This window comes from Octopus sinensis, linkage group LG29 (genome assembly GCF_006345805.1).
Source record: "Octopus sinensis linkage group LG29, ASM634580v1, whole genome shotgun sequence".
Lineage (NCBI taxonomy): Eukaryota > Metazoa > Mollusca > Cephalopoda > Octopoda > Octopodidae > Octopus > Octopus sinensis.
In genome coordinates, this window is record NC_043025.1 from 13,181,582 (window position 1) to 13,208,007 (window position 26,426).

The 26,426-nt window shown below is 40.7% G+C and overlaps 1 protein-coding gene across 3 annotated transcripts in view; it reads right to left on the reverse strand.

Annotated features, from left to right (window-relative positions):
- LOC115226244 (fructose-bisphosphate aldolase) overlaps positions 1–26,426 on the reverse strand; it is a 51,826-nt gene that overhangs the window by 3,181 nt on the left and 22,219 nt on the right. For 2 of the 3 annotated variants that reach the window (XM_029797268.2, XM_029797269.2), the window contains exons 2-6: positions 6,347–6,471; positions 4,535–4,801; positions 2,627–2,787; positions 1,198–1,281; positions 332–506 (exon numbers count right to left, since the gene is read on the reverse strand). In XM_029797268.2, the coding sequence (XP_029653128.1) occupies positions 332–506; positions 1,198–1,281; positions 2,627–2,787; positions 4,535–4,801; positions 6,347–6,471 (812 nt within the window). Of the gene's footprint in view, positions 1–331; positions 507–1,197; positions 1,282–2,626; positions 2,788–4,534; positions 4,802–6,346; positions 6,472–10,663; positions 10,753–26,426 lie in introns of those variants that run through there. The other variant, XM_036514955.1, reaches the window with a different exon arrangement.

The window sequence follows — 26,426 nt, forward strand, 5'->3', positions numbered from 1 at the left end:
TATGTTCTGGGTTCAAATTCTGCCGAGGTCGACTTTACCTTTCATCCTTTCGGGGTCAATAAATTAAGTACCAGTTACGCACTGGGGTCGATGTAATCGACTTAATACCTATGTCTGTCCTTGTTTGTCCCCTCTATGTTTAGCCCCTTGTGGGTAATAAAGAAACAAATATTTACAGGAGGCAGTGCTCCAGCATGGCCATGAGCCAATGACAAAACGATTCATAAAGGTAGGGGTATGGCAGAGCACCCCCTTCCCCCATAGCTGTGGTCTTCAAGAGAAATGGGTTACTTAATAGAAACGGGTTATTTGATAGAAACGGGTTCCTTACCTGGTACAGCAGAGGGGACAGTTCTCCTCAGGGCTGTGACTGTAGCTGTAGCATTCTGCTCAGGGGTGAATTTCTTGGGGCAGCTGTGTCCAGCTGTGCACATGTTGGGTTTCAACAAGGTACCTTCGAGAAAGATGTGGTGGTCAGCAAGGGCCTTGTAAGTAAAAGCCAGCACCTGGAACACACAAAATTAACGTTGGTTTAACTAGATTCAAATACAGACACAGCACAGTCTATCTAGGGCTACATTATCAAATGTCTTCTTCTCTGGTTGTTATAATTTAGTCCTGGGTCAGTCCTGATCCAGACAGACCTATGATTAAAGATGTTCCAGCTGTGACCATCCTGTCTTTTATTCAAGCATAGTGTATCTAGGACTACATTATCTAATGTGTCCTTCCTTGCTTAGCCCCAGGTCAGTCCTGATCCAGACAGACCTATGATTAAAGATGTTCCAGCTGTGACCATCCTGTCTTTTATTCAAGCATAGTGTATCTAGGACTACATTATCTAATGTGTCCTTCCTTGTTGCTGTTGTTTAGCCCCAGGTCAGTCCTGATCAAGACAGACCTATGATCAAAGACGTTCCAGCTGTGACCATCCTGTCTTTTATTCAGGCATAGTGTATCTAGGACTACATTATCTAATGTGTCCTTCCTTGTTGCTGTTGCTTAGCCCCAGGTCAGTCCTGATCCAGACAGACCTATGATCAAAGATGCTCCAGCTGTGACCATCACATCTTTTATTCAGTCAAATGACTGAAACAAGTGAAAGAGTTCTAACAGACAACGGGAACACCTGTCCCCCACCACGTACACACACACAGACACACACACAAATTAAAAAGCGTTGTCAAATTCACTCACCACTTCTGTAACTTTCTGTGAAGTTTCCAAGTCGTGTTCTCCATCAGGCAAGACTTCTGGTTCAACAATTGGCACCAGACCATTCTAGAAGGAAGAAACAAAACCATTACTGCTCATCAATAAACATAACCCACCACAAGGTTTATCCCCAATGTTATAGTTTACATATATATGCTGTGTACAACTACCACCTGTGGGGAAACTACCACCTGTGGGGAAACTACCACCTGTGGGGAAACTACCACCTGTGGGGAAACTACCACCTGTGTCATCTCTTGTGAAAGGTAGGAGAGTCCAGTTTGCTGGACATTGTTGTAGAGCTGAAAACAAGGTAATTTCTACTCTTCTCCTCTGGAAGCCATCTACTCGCAATACCAGAGGGCGCACACTCTTCGAGAGGTGATTGGATGGAACCTACACTCGCCTCCTTATGAGAGCTCAAAATCTCTCGTGGAAGCGCCAGCCAACCAAAATGCAAATATATGGGAAACTACCACCTGTGTCATCTCTTGTGAAAGGTGGGAGAGTCCAGTTTGCTGGACATTGTTGTAGAGCTGAAAACGAGGCAATTTCTACTCTTCTCCTCTGGAAGCCATCTACTCACAATACCAGAGGGCGCACACTCTCCTACCCTGATGTAATCTCCAGGGATACAGGCATCCAGCAACAGGACCTCCGTAATGCCATGATGGACCGTGAAGTCTGGTGTAGCATGGTAAATTCCATTGTCTTGACCACGGTCGAACAATAATGATATGTACAACATTATATACACCTATTTCTTGTCTCGCTACCATCGTTATATACACCTGTCTGACCAGTCCAGTATTCTATACACCTGTCATATATATTTCAAATATGAATTTGAAGCAGTGACCACACATTCTCACTGCTTGTACTCTGTTGTGATTTAATGCGGAGAAGATGCCTTCCTCAAAGCTCCAGGTGTTAAAACACCTAAGAGTCATAAATGAGCACCTGTTAATTATGACATCGTTTGTGCATTTGTACTGGTTTTAGCTTTAAGGTTTTAGGATTAGTGTTAGGGTTCTAAGGTTAGGGTTGTCATAAATAACAGTGACAAACGAAATATACACCGCCGGAAGTTCTTGTTGACAAACAACGGCAGTAATTTTATCCAGCTGAATACACGTCATTGATTGGTTGAAATTACCGAAACAGGACAACTTTAACATGAAATATCTTCGCAAATATAAGTTTTTCTCAAAAATGCTAAGAGTAAAAGATGTTTTATATGACACATTCTACCAGTGTCCGAAGTTTCAAAGTGTCTAGTTACAAAAATTATTTTTTAAATCTGTCGGTCAAAAGGTAAAGATCCGAAACAACCCATAATAATTAATATATTGAGCCTTCTGGCCTTACTCTTTCCTCTTCCCTTCGTTATGCTGTAATTAAGACAACGAACCTGTTGACAGATCATGGCATAACGAGCCAGGACATTGGCATTCTCCATCATGGCTTGGTATGAGGGAGTGCAAGATCCAATTTTCAATACACTGCGCCATTTGGCAAACTGGGCGCCACCCTTCTTGTATTCAGCACAGCGTTCAGCCAAACCGTCAAGACCTGAGGAGGGAACCAGAAAATATTTTATATATATATATATATATAATAATTATAATACAAAATAAGAAAATGGAGGAATAGATTTCTTTCAATCATCAACTTCCAGATAATACCAATTCATATGATTTATTAACTAATTATTTAGATTAAATAGGAACATCCAAATCCAGCAGAATAAGACAGAATAAAACAATATACATCAATAAGTAAGATAATGCCATAAGAATAATACATATAAAATGGAGCTTACAGCTGTTTCAGCCTGTAGATAAAGGTATCTCATTACTTTGTACTATATAATAATTATATACGTTTTATTGTTTTTTTGCAATTTACTTAATCATTGGTATTTTATTGTTATTTTAATTGTAATATTTCTATTATATGCAATTTTCTAGATGGTGTAATTTAATTGTTCATTTTGAATTGGTAAAAGGTGGTTTTTTTCTAATTTTTTATACATATATATATACATACACATATATATATATATATATATGCACACACACACAAAAGCACAGAAGTGTATGACATGCAAAAAAACCAGGCTTACAGTAGGTATTTATTACAGGATATGGATGAAGTTAGGTGCAGGGTGGCCTAATATTTCTACAACTGTAATCAGAGCATTTTGGTGGAATGTGTATGTATTTCATTTAATACAATATCTCTTTTGTGCGGGTTTTATACATTTGAAAAAAAAAAAAAATGAATAAAATTGGGTTTTCTCATAATTTTTCCACTTTAATAATTGAATGTTCACAAAAGGTAAAACATCTAATTACCTAGAGTAGACAAAATACCTATTTCTTTACTGCCCACAAGGGGCTAAACAGAAAGGACAAACAAGGACAGAACGGGATTACGTCAATTATATCTACCCCAGTGCGTAACTGGTACTTATTTAATCAACCCCGAAAGGATGAAAGGCAAAGTCGACCTCGGCGGAATTTGAACTCAGAACGTAGCGGCAGATGAAATGTCGCTAAGCATTTCGCTCGGCGTGCTAACGATTCTGCCAGTTCGCTGCCATTAAAACATCTAATTACCTTTTAGTAAACTATTGAAGTGGCAAAATTATCAGAAAAACCATTTCTATTCATTTTTTTCAAATATATCATACTGTAACCAAGGACTTACTATTTCTTAAATTGCAGCTGTGATACCAGTGCCGGTGGCACGTAAGCGAACAATCCAATCATGGCCATTGCCAGCTCCGCCCCGACTGGCCTCCGTGCCGGTGGCACGTAAAAGGCACCATCCGATCATGGCCGTTGCCAGTGCCGCCCCGACTGGCCTCCGTGCCGGTGGCACATAAAAATGCACCATCCGATCGTGGCCGTTCTCCAGCCCCGTCTGGCACCTGTGCCAGCGGCACGTAAAAAAGCACCCACTACACTCACGGAGTGGTTGGCGTTAGGAAGGGCATCCAGCTGTAGAAACACTGCCAGATCAGACTGGAGCCTGGTGCAGCCTTCTGGCTTCCCAGATCCCCGGTCAAACCGTCCAACCCATGCTAGCATGGAAAGCGGACACTAAATGATGATATAGTGTGTGTGTGTGTGTGTGAAGATTAAAGTGAGGGATGACTGGTTCAATCGGGGGGTGGTGGTACAGTAGCAAACAAGGTGGAGTGGAAGAAGAAATAGTTATGATAAAAAAAGAAACAAGAGGAAGGAGACTGTGTGAAGCCTCGGAAGCGACGAAGAAGAAGTGTTTTTTAATATGACAAAGCGAGTTTACTCACCCTGGGTGGTGCATTCATTGAAGGTTCCCATCAAAGGGACAACACCTTTGTCGACCTTGATGCCGGGAATGATACCCTTGTCTTGGAGCACTTTCACAAATGGAACGCCAGCACTGGTCTTCTGGTAGAACGTCTCGTGGAACATAATGACGCCGCTGATGTATTTGGCACATTCTCGGTCAGCAGTGAACAACAATTCACGGTAACGTCTACGATTCTCCTCTGTGTTTTCAACATTGATGGCCGTCAGCCTCTTTCCCATAGAACCTGTACGAGGGAAGAAACAAAAACTTATCTCTTGTAATTCAGTGTCGGCTGCGGGGTCATTCCGAAAAGCTCTACCTGCGACGATTTCATCTCAATCGAAGGAGAGGAGCTTTCTCCGTCTGGGTTGCGGATCCGTGGAACAAGCTGCCAGACGAGATGGTGAAGATGCCGACGACTGCTCGGTTCAAAGCCTCCCTGGACCTCAAGTGGCCTGAACTCTTTACATGAACACCACCCTGTACATAACTCCATGTCCCCCTACATGGCCTTGCTTTTTGCTTTTGAGCCAAATTAACTAACTAACTAACATCTCCCGTCAACGAGGCACCTTTTACAAATGTGCCCCCGTTGCATGCATACGACCCCAACCCAGCAGATTATTCTAATCCAACAGAAGCTAATTTTGTAATGGTAGATTATCTTACTCTTTTACTTGTTTCAGTCATTTGACTGCGGCCATGCTGGAGCACCGCCTTTTAGTCGAGCACATCGACCCCGGGACTTATTCTTTGTAAGCCCAGTACTTATTCTATCGGTCTCTTTTGCCGAACCGCTAAGTGACGGGGACGTAAACACACCAGCATCGGTTGTCAAGCAATGCTAGGGGGACAAACACAGACACACAAATGCATATATATATATATATATATATACATATATACGACAGGCTTCTTTCAGTTTCCGTCTATCAAATCCACTCACAAGGCATTGGTCGGCCCGAGGCTATAGTAGAAGACACTTGCCCAAGGTGCCACGCAGTGGCACTGAACCCAGAACCATGTGGTTGGTTAGCAAGCTACTTACCACACAGCCACTCCTGCACCTATGTTTTTGGATTCTGTGTCCCCTCCAACAGGTCCCTCTCTTTACATACCATATTTCCTGGCATACAATTTGACAGCGTATACGAAACAAGACCATAACCTGTGGCCTTATGCCAGGAGCGTAACCATCCCGTTTATGCATACCTTTCCCTTCTTTGGTCACTAAACGCTGCTTGCGAAGACCTGTGGAGGCAAGTGAAACCAAAATCAAATTCGACGAGTGGCATCTGTGCTAGCAGGGTGCAAAGAGCATCAAAAGTGCACCATACAAGTGTGATCGTTGACAGAGTGGCTAACCAGCTTCTGTGACACATAAAAGGGCACCATTTGAGTGTGATCATTATTAGCGTCGCCTTACTGGCACTCGAGCCCCGTGCTAGTAAGGTGCTAAGAGCACCATCTGAGCGTGGTCGTTGCCAGAGCGCTAACCGGCTTCCGTGCTGGTGGCACATAAAAGGGCACCATTCGAGTGTGATCGTAACCAGCGTCGCCTTACTGGCAGATTAGTTGGTCGCTTACTCCCAGAAATGTGGTACACCATCCCGGCATTCTCATAAATCTCTGCCAACTGAATCTGTTGGGCCCTTCCCCACCATTGTTAAAAACTATGTCAATCCTGCGTAGCCATTGTAGTTTCTGCATCAAAGCCACAAGAAATAGCAGGATTCAGTATTTGTACACACACACACACATGCACAGAGTATAGAGTATAGCAACTTACCAGTAGACTCATCTGCAGCCAAAATTCCCTTGCCAGGGGCTACAATAGCCGCAGCAATCTGCTTGAGTTCTGCCTCCTGTTCAGGAGTGAGATATGGAGCGAAGCCTGGCATGTTTGAAAAAGCACTGAAATAAGAAATGAGAGAGGTCAGAGGTCAATGGATTAGCAAAGAGATACACACATACACACACACACAGACTGACACAATGTTGGTATGGTTAAAATCCAAGCTGTATCTTGAAGCACATCTGCTTATCCCGGTATATTCCCAATCTGTGTGTAGATGTTACATTCGTGTGAGGTAGGCATAACGGTTGAGAATATTTCTATCATTCGATTCTGTGTCTGAAGAATTTCTAATTGGAGATATCCTACACGTTTCCTTTTATGTGTAAAATTCTGTGATTCCTATTAGTGAATAATACCAAAAAATTTTCCAAACTTGTTTGTTATACATACACATACTCTCTTTCTTTACTCTCTTTTTTACCTGTTTCAGTCATTTGACCGCGGCCATGCTGGAGCACCACCTTTAATCGAGCAACTCGACCCCGGGACTTATTCTTTGTAAGCCCAGTACTTATTCTATCGGTCTCTTTTTGCCGAACCGCTAAGTGACGGGAACATAAACACACCAGCATCGGTTGTCAAGCAATGCTAGGGGGACAAACACAGACACACAAACACATATACATATATATATACATATATACGACGGGCTTCTTTCAGCCCGAGGCTATAGCGAAAGACACTTGCCCAAGGTGCCACGCAGTGGAGCTGAACCCGGAACCATGTGGTTGGTAAACAAGCTGCTTACCACACAGCCACTCCTGCGCCTACAGGTATATATATATATATATAGTTATCGCCATACTTATAAATATAAGACTAAAGCTGTCGCTGATTAGCTCCAAGAGGCCTCCGCCTCAAGCTAGCTATTTGACACACAACCTGCGTCCATTATAAACCTTCGAACAGGGGAGGTCAGCCGCTTCATCCTGCCAGTCAGACAGCTGCAGACATGTTTCAGGGTTGTTGCCCTTTATCAATGCAGCATAGTCAGACCCAGCAGGTGTCGCTACTGACTGTCCTTGTTCGAAGAATCTATTTACCTAGTTTCAGTGGAATACATCCACTTGTTTTCAATAATAGAAATATTAAAATTACTAAGTCTCTCTAAAGGAGATTACGGCAGCGTTACTGGAAATTAATAGTTATCGCCATATGGCAGTCAAATAGCTAGCTTGAGGCGGTGGCCTCTTGGAGCTAATCAGCAACAGATTTAGTCTTATATTTATAAGACTGCCATATTTGTATGGCGATAACTATTAATTTCCAGTAACGCTGCCGTAATCTCCTTTAAAGAGACTTAGTAATTTTAATATTTCTATATATATATATATATATATATATATATCATCATCATCATCATTTAGCATCCGCTTTCCATGCTAGCATGGGTTGGACGGTTCAACTGGGGTCTGTGAAGCTGGAAGTTTTCGTCAGGCCCAGTCAGATCTGGCAGTGTTTCTATGGCTGGATGCCCTTCCTAACGCCGACCACTCTGAGTGTAGTGGGTGCTTTTTACGTGCCACCCGCACAGGTGCCAGACAGAGCTGGCAAACGGCCATGAACGGATGGTGCTTTTACGTGTCACCGGCACGGGGGCCAGGCGAGGCTGGCAACGGACACGAACGGATGGTGCTTTTACGTGCCACTGACACGGGGGCCAGATAGAGCTGGCAAACGGCCACGAATGGATGGTGCTTTATATATATATAATTAAAAAATCTTAGGGTAGCAAAAATATTTATAGAAAAATTCTTTGCTACCAGTGGTCTAGCGAAAAGGAAAAATTTACCCAATAGACTATACATTATTCAGAGAAGAATACAGTGTACGTTCAAACACATAAGAGATAACCCAAAGAATAGGATATCTGACTCACTAGAAAGAGCAGTTAAATTATTTTATCTTAATTTATATAAGATTGCAGAAACTATGCATAGTCTAGGAAAAATAGGGTAAATGTTTTATTTCTCATTCCCTTTGGGCCAACCAAAACCTTGTGAAGGGATTTGGTAGATGGAAAATGAAAAAAGCCGGTTATTGTGTGTGTGTGTAAACTAGTACCAGTATCTGCCATGACTACAATTCCAGTTGGCTTGATGGGTCTTCTCAAATACAGCATATTGCTGAAGGTCTGTCATTGGTCACTGTCTCTCTACATACACACACATACACACATACACTTGCTTATAATATCTATATACAACATTAAAAAATATACAAATGTAAATACAAAATGACAGTTTGTGTGAGAATTAATTTCTTCCCAGACACAAGACCTGGATCTTGTGGAAGGTGGGTGTAGTCGATGAAATTGATCCCAGTGTATGACTGGTATCTTAATTTATCAATACCCCTACCTTTCCACCACAGCAGAAGTCTGAAAAACAACAACAACAACAAAGGCTGGAATTGAACCAATAAAGAAATAAATAAAAATGGTTATCAATGATAACGAACGGGGAGGGGGGTTAACAATATAAAATGTTAATTAAGAAAACTTATTAATGAGAAATAATTTGGTTAGTTTTTACAAATGAACAAATCTGCCACCAATTTTAAAAATTGCTGAATTTCAAAAAAGATTTTTTTCTTCAATTAAAATAAAAAGAACAAAAAATATCCGGACCCCACGGCAGAGAGAACTTGAAACCTCACTGTTGTATCTTTGTCCCCTTCTCCCAGATCTGTATTATGGACCAGTTCCACCTATCACCACACCATCTTTACAAGGAGAGGGGGCACCCCCCCCCCATATTACATCAAGGTCTTTCGGTAAAAAACAGAAATTGAGGGTGGGGGACCGATGGTGACAGGGTTATGATGAAATCCCTCAAGTTTTCTAACCCCACAAAAGATACCTTGGGCCAACAGCATGAGGGGACCAGCTACTAACAGGCAAAGATTAAGGCCCACCATACAAACCAAATTCCTAAATCCTCCAAATCTATCTGCTTTTCTAGCCCAATTCCTTTTTTAAAGACCCTTCTGAGAATATAGGGATTCTCTTCCTGAATTTGACCCCTACGTCAGTTTTATCTATAAAACCCTACTGCCACTGCTTTCACATTTGAAATATTAACACTCCCTCCCTCCATTTATGATTAGGGCTCACAGAAGGAAACTGATTTGTCTTACTCCAGCAAAAATGAATAAACCACTGTACAAAAGGACCCTGGAGGGGAGGTGGTAATTGGAGTCTACCCAACAAAGTGGCAGTGTCCCAGCATGGCCAGTCCAAAGACTAAAGCCAATAAAAGAGATAAGTGGAGCCATGTGGCTTAGTGGTAAAGGTCATAAGATAGTGGTTTTGATCCCTGGACTGAGCAATGCCCCTTTGATTACTGATTTATTCTGGTGCACCTTAATGGCCATTTGATGTTTAAAAAACTAGTTTTACAGAAACTTTTTTCAATATTTCTATTTTGTTTCTCACACGTTCCCTTGTGTAGGATAAACTGTGTAAAACGTGGTCCTCAACCATTTTTTTATATAAGGACCCCTTTGATTACTCTTTTACTCTATTGTCGAACCCCTAGCCCTTCCAGGTTTAAAATCTAGCTTTATAAAAGCTTCTTTTAATTTGTTTTTCACACACATTAACTTGTGTAGGTTGAACTATGGGAAATGTCAGAGAAAGAAACCTAGCTGTTTGTTGCAATTCATACATCTAATGCAAAATTTTTTTTTGGAGGTGGGGCCCTTTAAAATACTTTTGTGGATCCCCAAAAATCTTATAATCGATCCTGGCTGAGAACCGCTGCATACAGATAGGCGCTGTATGCTTTCAATCAACCAATTCCATTCGTGAGGCTCTGGGCCATGGTGCTGGGCAGAGGGCTTGAAACCCAGAACCTGAGGTTGCAGAGAGGACTTAGGAACCACAGACATGCCTCGTGTCTCAATGCTTAGAAATTGTTTATATTCTTTTAAAAACTTCGTTAGGTGTCACTACTGATATCCGCGTTGCCCTATGGTGGGGGAAAGAGTCACTCGACCTACCAGAAATAGCAGCTAAATCATCCCGGACAGACAGGCTAATGCAGTCCAAAAGAAGGACAAAACGAATAATGTCCTTTTGGTGATGTGGGGAGGGGGTGGTGGTCTGCTCAGCTGAGCTGCGAGGGGGGGTGGAGGTGGAAACAACAACAAGAACTGTAACAGCAACAAAGAACGTGAGTGGCCATACAACGGAGTACGTATGGATCCTTTCTCTTTCTGGGATTTTTTAAAAAGTCAAGAATCTACCTTCTTTCGTTTTCTCCGGTGCAACACTGCCAACAGGCCATAGGGCAGGATCAAATAGTTGAAGAAATTGACAGCAACATGAGTCTTAAAAAAGGAGATGGCAGGCTACAAAATGGACAACAGTCAAGCTTATTACGAGAGAGAACGAACAAGAGAAACGTTTAGGAAGAAATATAGAGACCCAACGCCATACAAGACATCGGGTATCGGAACAGACAGGTGTGGATTAGGGGGCAATGGATTAGACCCTTTAGCATTCAGATTACTCTGTCAATTGTATAAGCATTGTTTTCAATTAATCCTGCATTATCTCAGATTTGAGATTTCAATGATGTAGTTATTTTTTGAGTGACATTGTAGGGTAGGTGTGAGAGGCTGGATCTAGCCTGTTTGAACTTAAAACAAGGTAGAATATTTGGGCTGGGTACGTCTGGTTTAAACGCTAAAGGGATACCGTAAATCCTCGAGTATAGTTCGTGCTTGAGTATAATACGCAGGGGATTTTTTAGGGGGCTGTACCTCTGAAAAACCTAAACCTTGTGTATAATACGCAACCCTTCTCTAACTTGAGTCAAGGAGGTCTATATAACGTCCTTGGTTTGTAAAACTGTATACGGTAACGTCCTTTATTATTATTGTATATATAACATAATGCAAACGTGTAGCTTTTTTGTGCATTTTGTTTGCAGAAAATAAAGAAATAACAGTAATAACGTTTAATAAATGTTGCTTACTGCAAGTTATGGATGATTCTTCATTGCTTTCAGGTTTAGCTTAAGGGATTTTCTCTCCCGACATCATAAAATGCGTCTGAATAAACATTGCCAGACAGCAAATAGAGACTCAGACATTGCTTAGAAAATATTTTTCATTTTTAACCTCGTATATAGTACGCACTAGGGATTTTGACCCTTAAATTTTTTGGGGAAAAATGCGGATTATACTCAAGGATTTACAGTACATAGATTTTTGCATTATATACACATTCACTAGAGTGAACATAGGATTTATTAAATAGCAAATCGCATTGGGTCAGGTCAATCCACATCTCAAGCAGTCATTGGGACCCAACTTCATAGTGACACTAAATATAAGGGGATAGGAGTTTGAGAATGTAAGTATCAGGGACGTGCCGCCTAGGTAGGCAGTGCCTACCTTGAATAAAACTGATCGATAGCAACATTTTATTTTCATGGCAAAATACGGACCTAATTCAATAAAATTATGAAGGTTACTCTGATTACTATGCATAAAATGAAAAATACAGTTTTATATTTAAGAGATGAGGAATTATGTACATTGTTTACATTTGATGGATATTTCTCCTCCTCTTGTTTGTTGTTAACACAACATTTCAGCTGATATACCCTCCAACCTTCTTCAGGTGTCTTGGGGAAATTTTGAACCTGGGTTCTCATTCCGAAGGTATTTTTCAATGTTATTATTACTGTTCAGGTCACTGCTTGGAATCGAACTCGGAATCTTGGAGTTAGTAGCCTGTGCTCTTAACCACTGTGCCCACAGGCATATGGCGTAGTGGTTAAGAACGCGGGCTACTAACCCCAAGATTCTGAGTTCAATTCCAAGCAGTGAACAACAACAACATTGAAAAATACCTTAGGAATGAGAACCCAGGTTCCAAATTTCCCCAAGGCACCCGAAGAAGGTTGGAGGGTATATCAGCCGAAATGTTGTGTTAACAACAAACAAGATGAGGACAAATATCCGTTGAATGTAAATAATGCAAATAATAAAATGCAGAATGTTTGATTTTTTTGTAGATTAGATAGGCATAGTTTGCTCCTGCCTTTCAATTTCAGTATTTAAACTACGCATAGTACTGCTGTAGCACACATGTTGCATACACTCCTACAACACCGTTTTCTTTACATGCTATGAAGGCAGAAGTAGATCTGCCTACAACTCAGTCGCGTGCCAGTGCTTCACTACGTAAAGGTCACCAACTGCCTGCCTACCCTGACGGCACGTGCCTGATGTTTCAGTGAATTTATTTAGGTCCGTTGTTGGTGAAGGGAGAAAGGGGTCGATGGCAGAGAAAATTGGTGACAGAATATCCTTTAAACATTTGGAATCGCAAAGAAATTCTACAGAATCAAACTGGTTCTCAAAATTTGGAATAGAAAAAAGAAAAAAAATCAGATGTAGAAATTAAAAAAAAATTTCTATACTTTTCCATTTATTTTGTGTGTCATGGGTTGTAAAGGTCTTGACATTCTTTTAGAAATCTAGAATTTTATGTTGGTAAGAGATGTGACACTTGCCCAAGGTGTCATGCAGTGGGACTGAATACGGAATCATGTGTTTGGGAAGCAAACTTCATACCACAAAGCAATGCCTGCAACTCTCTCCTATGTGTGTGTTTGTATAGGCGCATGTCTTAGTGGTTAGGGTGTCAGCACTATAGTCATAAGGTTGTGGTTTCGATTCCTGGACCGGGTGACGCGGTGTGTTCTTGAGCAAAACACTTCATTTTCACGTTGCTCCAGTCCACTCAGCTGGCAAAAATGAGTAACACTGCGATGGACTGGCCTCCCATCCAGGTGGGGAACACATGTCATAGAAACCGGGCCCACAAGCCTGGCTAGGCTTTAAAAGGGCGCATTTATTATTATTATTTTTATATATATATATATATATACAGGCGGAGGAGTGGCTGTGTGGTAAGTAGCTTGTTTACCAACCACATGGTTCCGGGTTCAGTCCCACTGCGTGGCACCTTGGGCAAGTGTCTTGTGAGTGGATTTGGTAAACGGAAACTGAAGGAAGACTGTCGTATATATATATATATATATATATATATATATATGCGTGTATGTTTGTGTGTCTGTTTGTCCCCCTAGCATTGCTTGACAACCGATGCTGGTATGTTTACGTCCACGTCACTTAGCGGTTCGGCAAAAGGGACCCGATAGAATAAGTACTGGGCTTACAAAAGAATAAGTCCCGGGGTCGATTTGCTCGACTAAAAGGCGGTGCTCCAGCATGGCCGCAGTCAAAATGACTGAAACAAGTAAAAGAGTATATATATATATAATATATATATATAATATATATATATATATAATATATATATTATAATATATATATATATATATAGGTGTCTGACTGAAGATTGAAGGCTTCGAATGATTTGTCTGTGTTCCGTGTTCGTCCCTTCCTGTATTTCACGTTCATTATATAAAAACATTCATTCTTATATATATATATATATATATATATATATATATATATATCTATATATATATATATATCTGTGCATATACGCACAGTAGCCGCCGCCGCCGCCACATCATAACAGTGATGTGGTATGTTGGTGATGCTGATATAAAGAGTGGGGTGAGCCAGTGTTATGTAGAGGGGAGGGTGGAAGACTAAACTCTAAAATAGAGTTGAAGTTATCTTGTTACACGAGAGAATGAACCTCATCCCCAGACCCATTTTTCTGAATGTACAAAAATGGGGTCCTCTTCCTTCCTTAAAAAAAATAACTAAAAAATAATTTTAAAAAACCCAATACTGACTACGCTGAGATCATGTTTAAATATAGTTGCCATGGTGATGAAGGTGAAACATTAGCAATAGCGGGAGACTAATTCAGCATGTCCCTTGTTAACAAGTAAAAAAAATTTGTTGGAGAAGATGCCTCTATGTGGCTCCCCTGCATGCTAGAAGTAGCAAGTAGCAGTCAAATATCACCTAAACACAACTTTCTAAAACTGCATAATCTGATATGTAGCCTTCTATAAAAAGAAAATTGATGTGTTGTTTGAGGGAGATTTGGCTGTAGTGTCTAGCAGGTGCATGTTACCACGTACAGGCTATTTCTTTGCAATAAAACAGCTTAACCAGAGAGCAGAGCAGGTAAAAATTTGTTGGAGAAGATGCCTCTATGTGACCCCCCTGTATGCTAGAAGTAGCAGCCAAATATCACCCATTCACAAAAAACTGCATAATCTGATATGTAACCTATAAAAAGAAAATTAACATGCCATTTGAGGGAAATTTGGCTGTAGTGTCTAGCAGGGGCATGTTACCACATACAGGCTATTTCTTTGCATTAAAACAGCTTGACCAGAGAGCAGAGTAGGTCTGTATGCTAGAAGTAGCAGCCAAATATCACCTAAACACATCTTTCTAAAACTGCATAATCTGATATGTAGCCTTCTAGAAAAAGAAAATGTATGTGCCATTTGAGGGAAATTTGGCTGCAGTGTCTAGCAGGAGCATGTTACCACGTACAGGCTATTTCTTTGGAATGAAACAACTCGACCAGAGAGCAGAGCAGGTAAAAATTTGTTGGAGAAGATGCCTCTATGTGGCTCCCCTGCATGCTAGAAGTAGCAGCCAAATATCACCCAAACACAACTTTCTAAAACTGCATAATCTGATATGTAGCCTTCTAGAAAAAGAAAAAATTATGTGCCATTTGAGGGAAATTTGGCTGCAGTGTCTAGCAGGGGCATGTTACCACATACAGGCTATTTCTTAGCAATAAAACAGAGAGCAGAGTAGGTAAAAATTTGTTGGAGAAGATGCCTCTATGTGACCCCTCTGCATGCTAGAAGTAGCAGCCAAATATCACCCAAACACAACTTTCTAAAACTGCATAATCTGATATGTAGCCTTCTAGAAAAAGAAAATTAATGTGTTGTTTGAGGGAAATTTGGCTGCAGTGTCTAGCAGGGGCATGTTACCACGTACAGGCTATTCCTTTGCAATGAAACAACTTGACCAGAGAGCAGAGCAGAGCAGGTAGGTTGCACTTTTATAGAGGAATATTTTGGAGAAATACTTGGTCTATAAATGTATTTGTGTGTGTGTGTGTGTGTGTGTGTGTGGTGTGGTGGTGTGTGTGTGTGGTGTGTTGTGTGTGTGTGTGTGTGTTGTGTGTGTGTGTGTGTGGTGTGGTGTGTGTGTGTGTGTGTGTGGTGTGTTGTGGTGTGTGTGTGTGTGTGGTGTTGTGTTGTGAAGAGAGAGAGAGAAGAGAGAGAGAGAGAGAGAGAGAGAGAGAGAGAGAGAGAGAGAGAGGAGGAGAGAGAGAGGAGAGAGAGAAGAGAGAGGAGAGAGAGAGAGAGAGAGAAGAGAGAAGAGAGAGGAGAGAGAGAGAGAAGGAGGAGAGAGAGAGATAGATCGAGAGAGAGAGAAGAGAGAGAAGAGAGGAGGGAGAGAGAGAGAGAAGAGAGAGAGAGAGAGAGAGAGAGAGAGGAGAGAGAGAGAGTAGAGAGAGAGAGAGAGAGAAGAGAGAGGATAGAGAGGAGAGAGAGAGAGGAGAGAAGGAGAGAGAGAGAGGAGAGAGAGAGAGAGAGAGAGAGAGAGAGAAGTGGGGAGCAGCAGGCTTCTCAGAGCATTGATTGGTTAAAATGCAGGTAGCTAGCAGCGGGACAGGGATTTAGTACCAAGACCACCATATAAGAACACAAAGGTAGAACCATGGCAATGATTCCTGGGTGAAGCAAGGAGGGAAGGTGGTGGTGGGTTATTAATAGGTTTAGGTAACGGAGGCAGCGGGCGGGTGGGTGGGTAGGTGGGTGGGTAAGTAGGTAACTTGATGGCTGGGTAGCTTAGGGGTAGGTAAGTAAGTAAGTAGGTAGCTAGGTGGTTGTAGGTAAGTAGGTAGGTAGCTGGGTGACTAGGGAGGTGGATAGGGAGATAGCTGTTTTTGGCATCGGCTCAGGTGAGAGAGATAAAAGGAGAAAGCTGCGCGTGTGTGTGTGTCTGTGTGTGTGTGTGTGTGTGTGTGTGTGTGTGTGTGTAATTTGATACTCCTAGGGGGGGAGGTGAGAGGTAGGTGTATTGAGACAGGGTTACAAGGAGGAGTAGGGTGAGGTATGCATAGAGAGAGAAAGAGAAAGAGAGAGAGAGGGGGAGGGGCAGGCAGACCCCCCCCACCCCACCCGTGTATAACTATTTTATAATTGCAAAGATATTTGAAACCCACCACGAAATGTCACCCTGCCAGTGACAATATACTACAGACAAACGGGTAGGCAATAGTATATATGGGGTACCTACAAGTAAAGCAGGGGGTACGTACCTACATTATAATAGGGGGGGGAGGAGAGGGCATGCAAGAGGGATCTCCGTGTAACAGGGATACAGATGCCATGCAAGTGACAATATACTACAGATAAACGGGTAGGCAAATAGTATATATGGGGTACCTACAAGTAAAGCAGGGGGTACGTACGTAAGCGGGACCTACGTTATAACAGGGGTGGGGAAGAGGGGGTATGCAAGAGGGATCTCCGTGTAACAGGGATACAGATGCCATGCCACCACCATCACCACATTCTACCACCACCACCACCACCACCACTATTTCTCTCTATTGCGTTGTTGGTAAAGGTGGCGAAGGAATCGATTGACGCCAAACGTTCAATGCCATCACCCCCCATACGCCCCCTATCCCCCAGCCGTAGGTCAGTAGAATGGCTCAAGGACACTGTCCGGTCTTCGATTGATCGATTCAACAATCAAATCGATCGAACAGGCAGAAATGGTAGGTTTGCGCTACTGCCGACACTACCCCCCTAACCCATGACGCCAGCATTTCCCATTCTGGAGATGGAAGAGCGAATGAATAAAAGCTGCTGCTGCTATTATAGCTCGGCTGTGGAGCAGACAGATCGATAAGAGCGACCGATGAGAGGGAGAGAAAGATTGTGTAGCGGTCATGTAGAAAGCAGGCAAGGTGAACGTATCCTGTTTATACTGGAGAGAGAGAGATAGAGGAGAGAGAGGGAGATAGAGAGAGAGAGAGGGAGATAGAGAGAGAAGAGAGGGAGATAGAGAGAGAAGAGAGGGAGATAGAGAGAGAAGAGAGGGAGATAGAGAGAGAAGAGAGGGAGATAGAGAGAGAAGAGAGGGAGATAGAGAGAGAAGAGAGGGAGATAGAGAGAGAAGAGAGGGAGATAGAGAGAGAAGAGAGGGAGATAGAGAGAGAAGAGAGGGAGATAGAGAGAGAAGAGAGGGAGATAGAGAGAGAAGTGAGGGAGATAGAGAGAGAAGAGAGGGAGATAGAGAGGAGAGAGAGAAGAGAGGGAGAGAGAGAAGAGAGGGAGAGAGAGAAGAGAGGGAGAGAGAAGAGAGGGAGAGAAAGAAGAGAGGGAGAGAAAGAAGAGAGGGAGAAAGAAGCAAAGAGAAAGGAGGAGGAGGAGGAGAGAAAGAGAGAAGGGGTGAGGAAGGGCTGCAATAGGAAGTAAGTCTTAAAAAAGATGTTTATTGTTTCGTATTTATCAGTAAAAAGAAAAGTGGGGGAAAAAAACTGTATCTAAAGAGATTGCAATGTCTGGAGTAGGGAATAGTTTATGAAGAACTTGGCATTACACGAATCCAAAGACCAAGCGTTCGGTGTCACAGCAATGACAGTAAAGAAATTCCAAAATTAAATTCAAAGCCATATAATATATATATATAATATTTTTTTTTCTAGGGGCTGGCCAGATTGGAGCAATCTCAAGATTAATCAGCCGAAATTGCTAGGATGACCCGGTTCTTGACTGAAGATTGAAGGCTTCGAATGTCCCGTCCGTGTTTTTTGTATCGTCTTCTAAATGTTTTACGGTCTTGTCCCAGTTTGTATTTTTCTACACACACACACATATATATATATTACTCAAAGGAATTCCAACTGTTTTATTTATATTCTTTATAATATTAATGTAGAATGTAGAAAATATAGTATAAATAATATATATATAGTAAAATGAAATGAAGTATTGATTGTCTTATTGAATAGATGAAATATTGAGTATCAAATATTAAGGGACTAATATACTTTCTTGCATTGAAGCAGTCTTCAAGGTCCCAGGTTGTGACAGGAATATTTCAACTGTCTCATATATATATATGCGCATAGAAATGGTTGTGCGGTAAGAAGTTCCAGGTTCGCTCCCATTGCACGACACCTCGGGCCGACCAAACTCTTGTGAATGAATTAGGTACACAGCAACTGAAAAAAAGTCCATCGTGTGTTCCCCCACCCCCACCACTGCTGGACAACCGATGTTGGTGTGTTTACGTCCCCGTAAGTTAGCGGTTCGGCAAAATAGACCGATAGAATAAGCACCAGACTTTACAAAAAGAAAAGTACCGAGGAGTGGGGTCGATAAGTTAACTAAAATTCTTTAAGGTGATGCCCCAGTATGGCCGCAGTGGGACTGAACCCGGAACCATGTGGTTCGTAAGCAAGCCACTTACCACACAGCCACTCCTGTTAAATAAAAAAAGAGACATGGTTCCGGGTTCAATCCCACTGCGTGGCATCTTGAGCAAGTGTTTTCTACTATAGCCTCGGGCCGACCAAAGCCTTGTGAGTGGATTTGGTAGACGGAAACTGAAAGAAGCCTGTCATAATGTGTGTGTCCGTGTCCCCACTGCCGTTCGACGTCCCCATAACTTACAGGTTCGGCAAAAAGAGACCGATAGAATAAGTACCAAACTTTGAAAACAAACAGCTAAAATTTCGAGACGGTGCTCCAGAACGGTCGCAGTCTAATGAATGAAACAAAGATAAACCGAGCAACGGATTGTGGTTCCTACTTCACAGACCCATAGAGAGGACAAAAACCGCGATGACCCCTCCCTCATCTCTTTGTAACCGATAATCAGCTTCGGCTGGGATAATCTGGAATTAAGTGAGGTTTAACAACAGTCTTAAGTTGCAATAATATCCCAGAAAACATTTGGGTTTGTGGCAGGAATCAGGACATCCAAGACGTCAGAAATGGGGCCCAAAGATCAAAATATGTTCTTTTGCTGCTCGGGTGCATACGGTAATGAACTGCTAATCTGCAAGAAATAGCAGTCAAATCTACCTACATTCCCTGGACATCCACCCCGAAAATGAGGTGGTCAAGACTGGAAAGTTAGCTCGATCAGGGTCGAGCTGGGACTAAATTTTGCCTTGGTTTAACCAGGGGTCAGGATATCTAGAGATAATAGCAGTCAAATCTACCTACATTCCCTGGACATCCACCCCGAAAACGAGGTGGTCAAGACTGGAAAATTAGCTTGATCAGGGTCGAGCTGGGACTAAATTTTGCCTTCGTTTAACCAGGGGTCAGGATATCTAGAGATAATAGCAGTCAAATCTACCTACATTCCCTGGACATCCACCCCGAAAACGAGGTGGTCAAGACTGGAAAGTTAGCTTGATCAGGGTCGAGCTGGGACTAAATTTTGCCTTCGTTTAACCAGGGGTCAGGATATCTAGAGATAATAGCAGTCAAATCTACCTACATTCCCTGGACATCCACCCCGAAAACGAGGTGGTCAAGACTGGAAAATTAGCTTGATCAGGGTCGAGCTGGGACTAAATTTTGCCTTAGTTTAACCAGGGGTCAGGATATCTAGAGATAGAAAGATAAAGAGAAAGAAAACAAGTTGACCCAAATTCCATCGTCCTTCCTACAACTACCCCCGTATCCCTATCATTTCTCTCCTGGGCAATGTTTCGGGTTGACTTGTCTGTGTCCAGTCCATTACAGGACGAAGGCCTCAGCATGTCCTTTCCACCCAACTATGGTCGGAGCTAAAGATCAAACTGGCTTCGTGAGCCGACTCTGTCACGCTGGTTTGACACGGCAGCAGATGGCATCGACTTAATTATCCCGAAGTAATTAAGTAGATTACATTGACGATGTTTAGGGAAACAGATTTAGGTCACAGTTAGAAAAGTTCCGAGGCCCACTTGTTGCTGTTCCCTGTCCTCGGTGAACAAGGAGAGAACTGGTCACGGCAGGAATTAGTCTTGGGAGTAAACAAGAGCTGGGGTTAGGAGAGGACGAAAGGGAGAGAAGGAGAGAGAGAGAGAGAGAGAGAGAGAAGGAGAGAGAGAGAGAGAGGAAGGAGAGAGAGAGGAAGAGAGAGGAAGAGAGAGAGAGAGGGAAAGAGAGAGAAAGAGACAGAAAGGGAGAGAGAAAGAGACAGAAAGGGAGAGAGAAAGAGACAGAAAGGGAGAGAGAGAGAAACAGAAAGGAAGAGAGAGAGAGACAAAGGAAGAGAGAGAGAGAGAGACAGACAGAAAGGAAGAGAGAGAGAGACAGACAGAAAGGAAGAGAGAGAGAGAGAGACAGAAAGGAAGAGAGAGAGAGACAGAAAGGAAGAGAGACAGAGAGACAGAAAGGAAGAGAGAGAGAGACAGAAAGGAAGAGAGAGAGAGACAGAAAGGAAGAGAGAGAGACAGACAGAAAGGAAGAGAGAGAGACACAGAAAGAGGGAGAGAGAGAGAGAAATGGAGTCCCAAAACCTCTATTTTAACAACTAGTCGTCAAAATATCGATTTTTAAACATTGATCGTAAGTTGCCATCCATCACCAAGACGGATTATAGCCTTTACACGGGCCAATCTGTTTATTAGAAATGGCAGTCAAAACCTCTCTCCACCACACTGTGGTGGTGGCCATGACTGAAAACATCTCATTATCTGACCGAGGGACAGGGTCATTTAAAGAGAATTATGGGCCCCCGGGCAAAGGAAATACATGGAGGTCCCAACATACACAACAAATAGGTTAGCGTTGGGGCGTTGGATCCTTGAGACACCAAGTAAACTGTCCCCTTGTACCCGTGGCTTAAAGGGACATCGAACCAGGAGTAAAAGACCGCAAAATTTAAAAAACAAAAGACGAAAAAAAAGGACACAAAAGAAAAAAAATACCAGTTGGTTATATCGATCGATTGATTGATTGATTGATTGATTTTTAGTGGCTGGAGAGAGATTTGAACTCAGTCCGTAAAGGTTCGGAAAGTGAAAACGGTCGAGTTTGTGAGAAAAATGAAGAGAAAGCGTCGATTTTTCAAAATTGACAACAATTGCAAAAGAGGAACGATTTTATTGAATACAAGCGTTTAGGGGTAATCTTGGACTAAGGCGGCGTTAATTTAGAAGACAATCAATGATGATGAGATATATATGGAAAAAATTAACTAGGACATCCTGAATGATGGAAACCATCGTTTTCATAAATTGTTTTTTTGTAAATTCAGGCATTTTTATAAAGTAAAAGCGCTTCCAAATCCGTAATTTGTTGGAATTATGAATTTTTAAACATCGTAATCGACACAAAACTTAATTTTAGTTTAGACTTCAATTTTTGTTTTCTTCTATTAGATTTACGATTTAAACATTTGAATTTACGATTCTTCAAAATCATGTCCAACACAAACCCGGAAAATTTTTCGTCTCTTCATAATTTTGTAGTAGATTCTTAATCTTCGACTTTTAAAAGCACACACATCTGAAGAAATTAGACGGACAATTTCCGACTATTCTCCAGGGATACCTACAACTTTTCCACACCAGTCGCATCTCACACCATTTTCGTCAATGATTTTACTCACAACCAGATGGTCTATATCTAAATACACACCCACAATAAGGGCCCTTCATAGGCCTGGGTTGGACCTCTTCCTTTGAACGAAATCATTGAAATAGAGTGTATACGAGATAACCATATACATATATATATATATATATATATATATATATATATATATATATATATATATATATATATATATATATATATATATAATATATATATATATAAGCGCAGGAGTGGCTGTGTGGTAAGTAGCTTGCTTACCAAGCACATGGTTCCGGGTTCAGTCCCACTGTGTGGCACCTTGGGCAAGTGTCTTCTACTATAGCCTCGGGCCGACCAAAGCCTTATGAGTGGACTTGGTAGAAGGAAACTGAAAGAAGCCCGTCATATATATATATATATATATATATATGTGTGTGTCTTTGTCCACCTCACCATCACTTGACAACCGGTGTTGGTGTATTTACATTCCCCGTAACGTAGCAGTTCGGCACAAAGAGACCGACAGAATAAGTACTAGGCGGCTTACGAAGAATAAGCCCTAGGGTCGATTTGATTCGACTAAAAGGTGGTGCTCTAGCATGGCCGCAGTCAAATGACTGAAACAAGTAAAAGAGTAAAAGAACAAGAGAATATATATATATATGTATGTCGCCGCTGACATATATTTTCGGCTTTAGAGTCTTAACAAGTTGTCCATGGGGGTCCAAGCGCTTCATGGATGCGAAACCACTGGTCACCATGACCGGACAGACTTAACTGCATATAAATACATTAACTGTTCTACGCTTTAGAGGGTGTTTTTTCTTTCCGAATATATGATACACTGACAATATATATAAAATTATATACGCGCTCGCGCATAATTGCTGAGTCTACAGTAAATGGTGTTATTAAAAATATGCCCCAAATAGTCATGTCTCAAGTTAGTGTCCATTAGTCAAACACATACATACGCGTATATAGACACACACACACATATGCACACGGCTAGGTGACGTCATTTAATAAGCAATGACGAAAGCTTCGGTACCATTGTCCTAGAGACTGAAACAGCAAGTCTGGATATGAACGGAAATTTGACAATATTTGGCAACACTACATTAAGTGGAATAGACAGACACTTGTGAAGTGTCTCCCAAGTATCACTCTGCCGAAATGGTATCAGTAAATATCCTTTTTTACTCTAGGCACAAGGCCCGGAATTTTTGGGAAGGGTGCCAGTCGATTAGATCGATCCCAGTGCGTAACTGGTACTTTATTTATCGACCCCGATAGGAGGAAATGCAAAGTCGACCTCGGCGGGATTTGAACTCAGAACGTAAAGACAAACGAAATACCTATTTGTTTACTATCCACAAGGGGCTAAACACAGAGGGAACAAACAAGGATAGACAAACGGATTAAGTCAATTATATCAACCCCAGTGCGTAACTGGTATTTAATTTATCGACCCCGAAAGGATGAAAGGCAAAGTCGACCTCGGCGGAATTTGAACTCAGAACGTAAAGACAAACGAAATAACTATTTCTTTACTACCCACAAGGGGCTAAACACAGAGGGGACGAACAAGGACAGACAAACAGATTAAATCAATTACATCGACCCTATTTCGTCCGGCGTGCTAACGATTCTGCCAGCTCGCTGCATAGTGCGCACACATGCATCTATATAGATACATCCAGCAAGTGCGTATATACATACATACACATTCGTCCATATACACAGGCACACACACACACAAAGTATGCATGTATACAAAAGTACCTAAATTAAGTAATTAGTTTGGAGGTGAGGGATAAGAAAGTGGGTAGAAGTGTTTTTAACGTTTCGGGGTTACGTTCTTCTTCAGAAGACAGAAAGAAAAGTGTAGAGAAAGGAGAATAAAAGGCAGTGAGAACGCGTGTCACGTTGAAAGGAAATGTGTGCACAGGCACGTGCAGCCAATATATTCCTTTTGAGTTCTACAACAGGTTTGTAGTGTTGCAATGCTGAAATGAAATATATATATAACTCACTTCAGCAGACGTTCAACTGAAGCTTGGCGGTTTCGGCTATTTTAAACAAGCCTGCTAGCATCAGTGTGACACTAGATTTAATATAAAACTCTATTAGGGAAAGGTGTAGCAAAAAACGCGTGTACCCATCCGTATACATCCAATACGTAATGTGCACACATGCACACATACACAAATCTGTGTGTGTGTGTGTATATAAATAATCAAAATAAGCAACAAGGATATCCAAAGGTAATGCAGTACGATCGTTTCATGCGACTTCATTTAATTAAACAATGCAAGTATGTTTTACTGATGTAATATTTGCATCGTTCAATTAAATGGAGTCGCATGAAACGATCGTACTGCATTACCTCCGGATATCCTTGTTGCTTATTTTGATTATAATCACCCCATTTTGAATTATATGGATAATACCATACAAAATTCTGCTGCCTTTAACTTAAGTACCATATTCAACTGAATCTAAATTTTTACTGAAATTATATATATATATATATATATATATATATATATATATAGGCCGGTCTAAGGAAAGCGGAAATCTAGGGTAATCCCATAGACCGGCCTTATCTATCTATATTACTATACTGCTTCTTTTCCGGATTTATGATTTACCGAACACACACACACACACACTTGTATCTTGAACTAAATCCTTTGCAATAATCAAAATTTTAATCGCGCGGGCGGGCACACCTGAAATTTCTTCCAAAATTAGCATTTCTAGTGACATATTTTATACTTATTAATTCTCACAATCAAACACTAAATACTTTAAGCTTTTAAAGCACTTTTTCTTTATTACGTAGTCACGTTATTTTACTATAATACCCCCCTATCCTCATCCCAAAATAATTCTTACTAAAAAAGGTTTGTATTTAGATTAAACACCGAATATATATTTCTTTAATTCCAGCGCTTTCGTATTATTTTGATTTAAAAAATAATAATTATAAATCTATAAAAAAAGTTTATAACGCCATTTTTTTTTCTGGCCGGAACAAATAGGTTTTATGAGAAAAAAATTAAATAAATAAATAAAAACCCAGAAAAAAGGTTATGGTAAAAAAGGGGGCAAAATAATTTTGTTTTATTTTCGGAAGTTTAAAATATACAAATAAACTATTTTATGTTGAATAATTATCTTACGTTATTGTACAAGATTATATCCACACACACACACATAACCACGCACATATGAAGCTCACTTAATTGGCTTTAATTACCTTAATTGAGCTAATCAATAAACTTATTCAGTATGTTGCTTGGAGGAGGAGGGGTGGAGACTATGATCAGAGTCTGTCTGAAGTAAATAAGTCGAAAGACAAATCTCGAATATAACCATATAAAGAAGCCGTGTATACACGCATGAATGTGCGCGTGTCTGTGTGTGTATATATAGTTATATATGAATACCCGGATATCTTCTTACACACCAAGCACACACAACACCCCGAATGATGTAATAACATTTAGAGGTGGCAGCAAGGAAAAATCGGCGAATAAGATACAGGTTGTGTAAAGGCAATATTACAAAACCCCAAAAAATGAACAATTTACACAGTGCACACGAGTATATTATACACACTATATAATATATATATATATATATATAAATTAGAAAAAAAAACCCACCTTTGTATGTATAATTATATATACCAAATATATACGTTTTATTTATTATTTTGCACATTACTTAATCATCGGTATATTATTGTTATTTTAATATTTCTATTATATGTCATTTCCTAGATGATGTAATTTAACTGTTCATTTTGAATTGATAAAAGGTGGGGTTTTTCTCTAATTTATATATATATATATATATATTATATTTTGTGAAATTTGATTTAATATTTCTAAATTGAATTTTTCCCTGTAAATTAGGAATAATATTCCCTCAAATTATCATATATATATATAGATATATATAGATACATATATAGATATATAAAACATGCAAATGACATGCAAATGACATGCAAGTCAAAAGGAGTTGCGTTAAAAATATATTTTTTTAAAAAATGGAATAAAATAAATACAAGCGTATAAAAATAAGGAGTGAGAATTCTGTATGTATAATAATGAGTGTATATAGTTTGTGTGTATATATAATAAATGTCAAATGTAATAAATAGAGTGTAATGTACATTATACACAAATAAATGTTGTCCTTCAACTGTCAAGGTTATGGCAACGTCCTTGACAGCAGCTGAACACGTGACTAAGTGGGAGGAGCAGACAGCAGACACAGATATACATACATATACGTGTATATGCATATATACATATATATATATATATATATACATACAAGTATATATATACACTGAATAATATACGATTATACAAATACATACATTAAACATATATATATATATATACACACTGAAT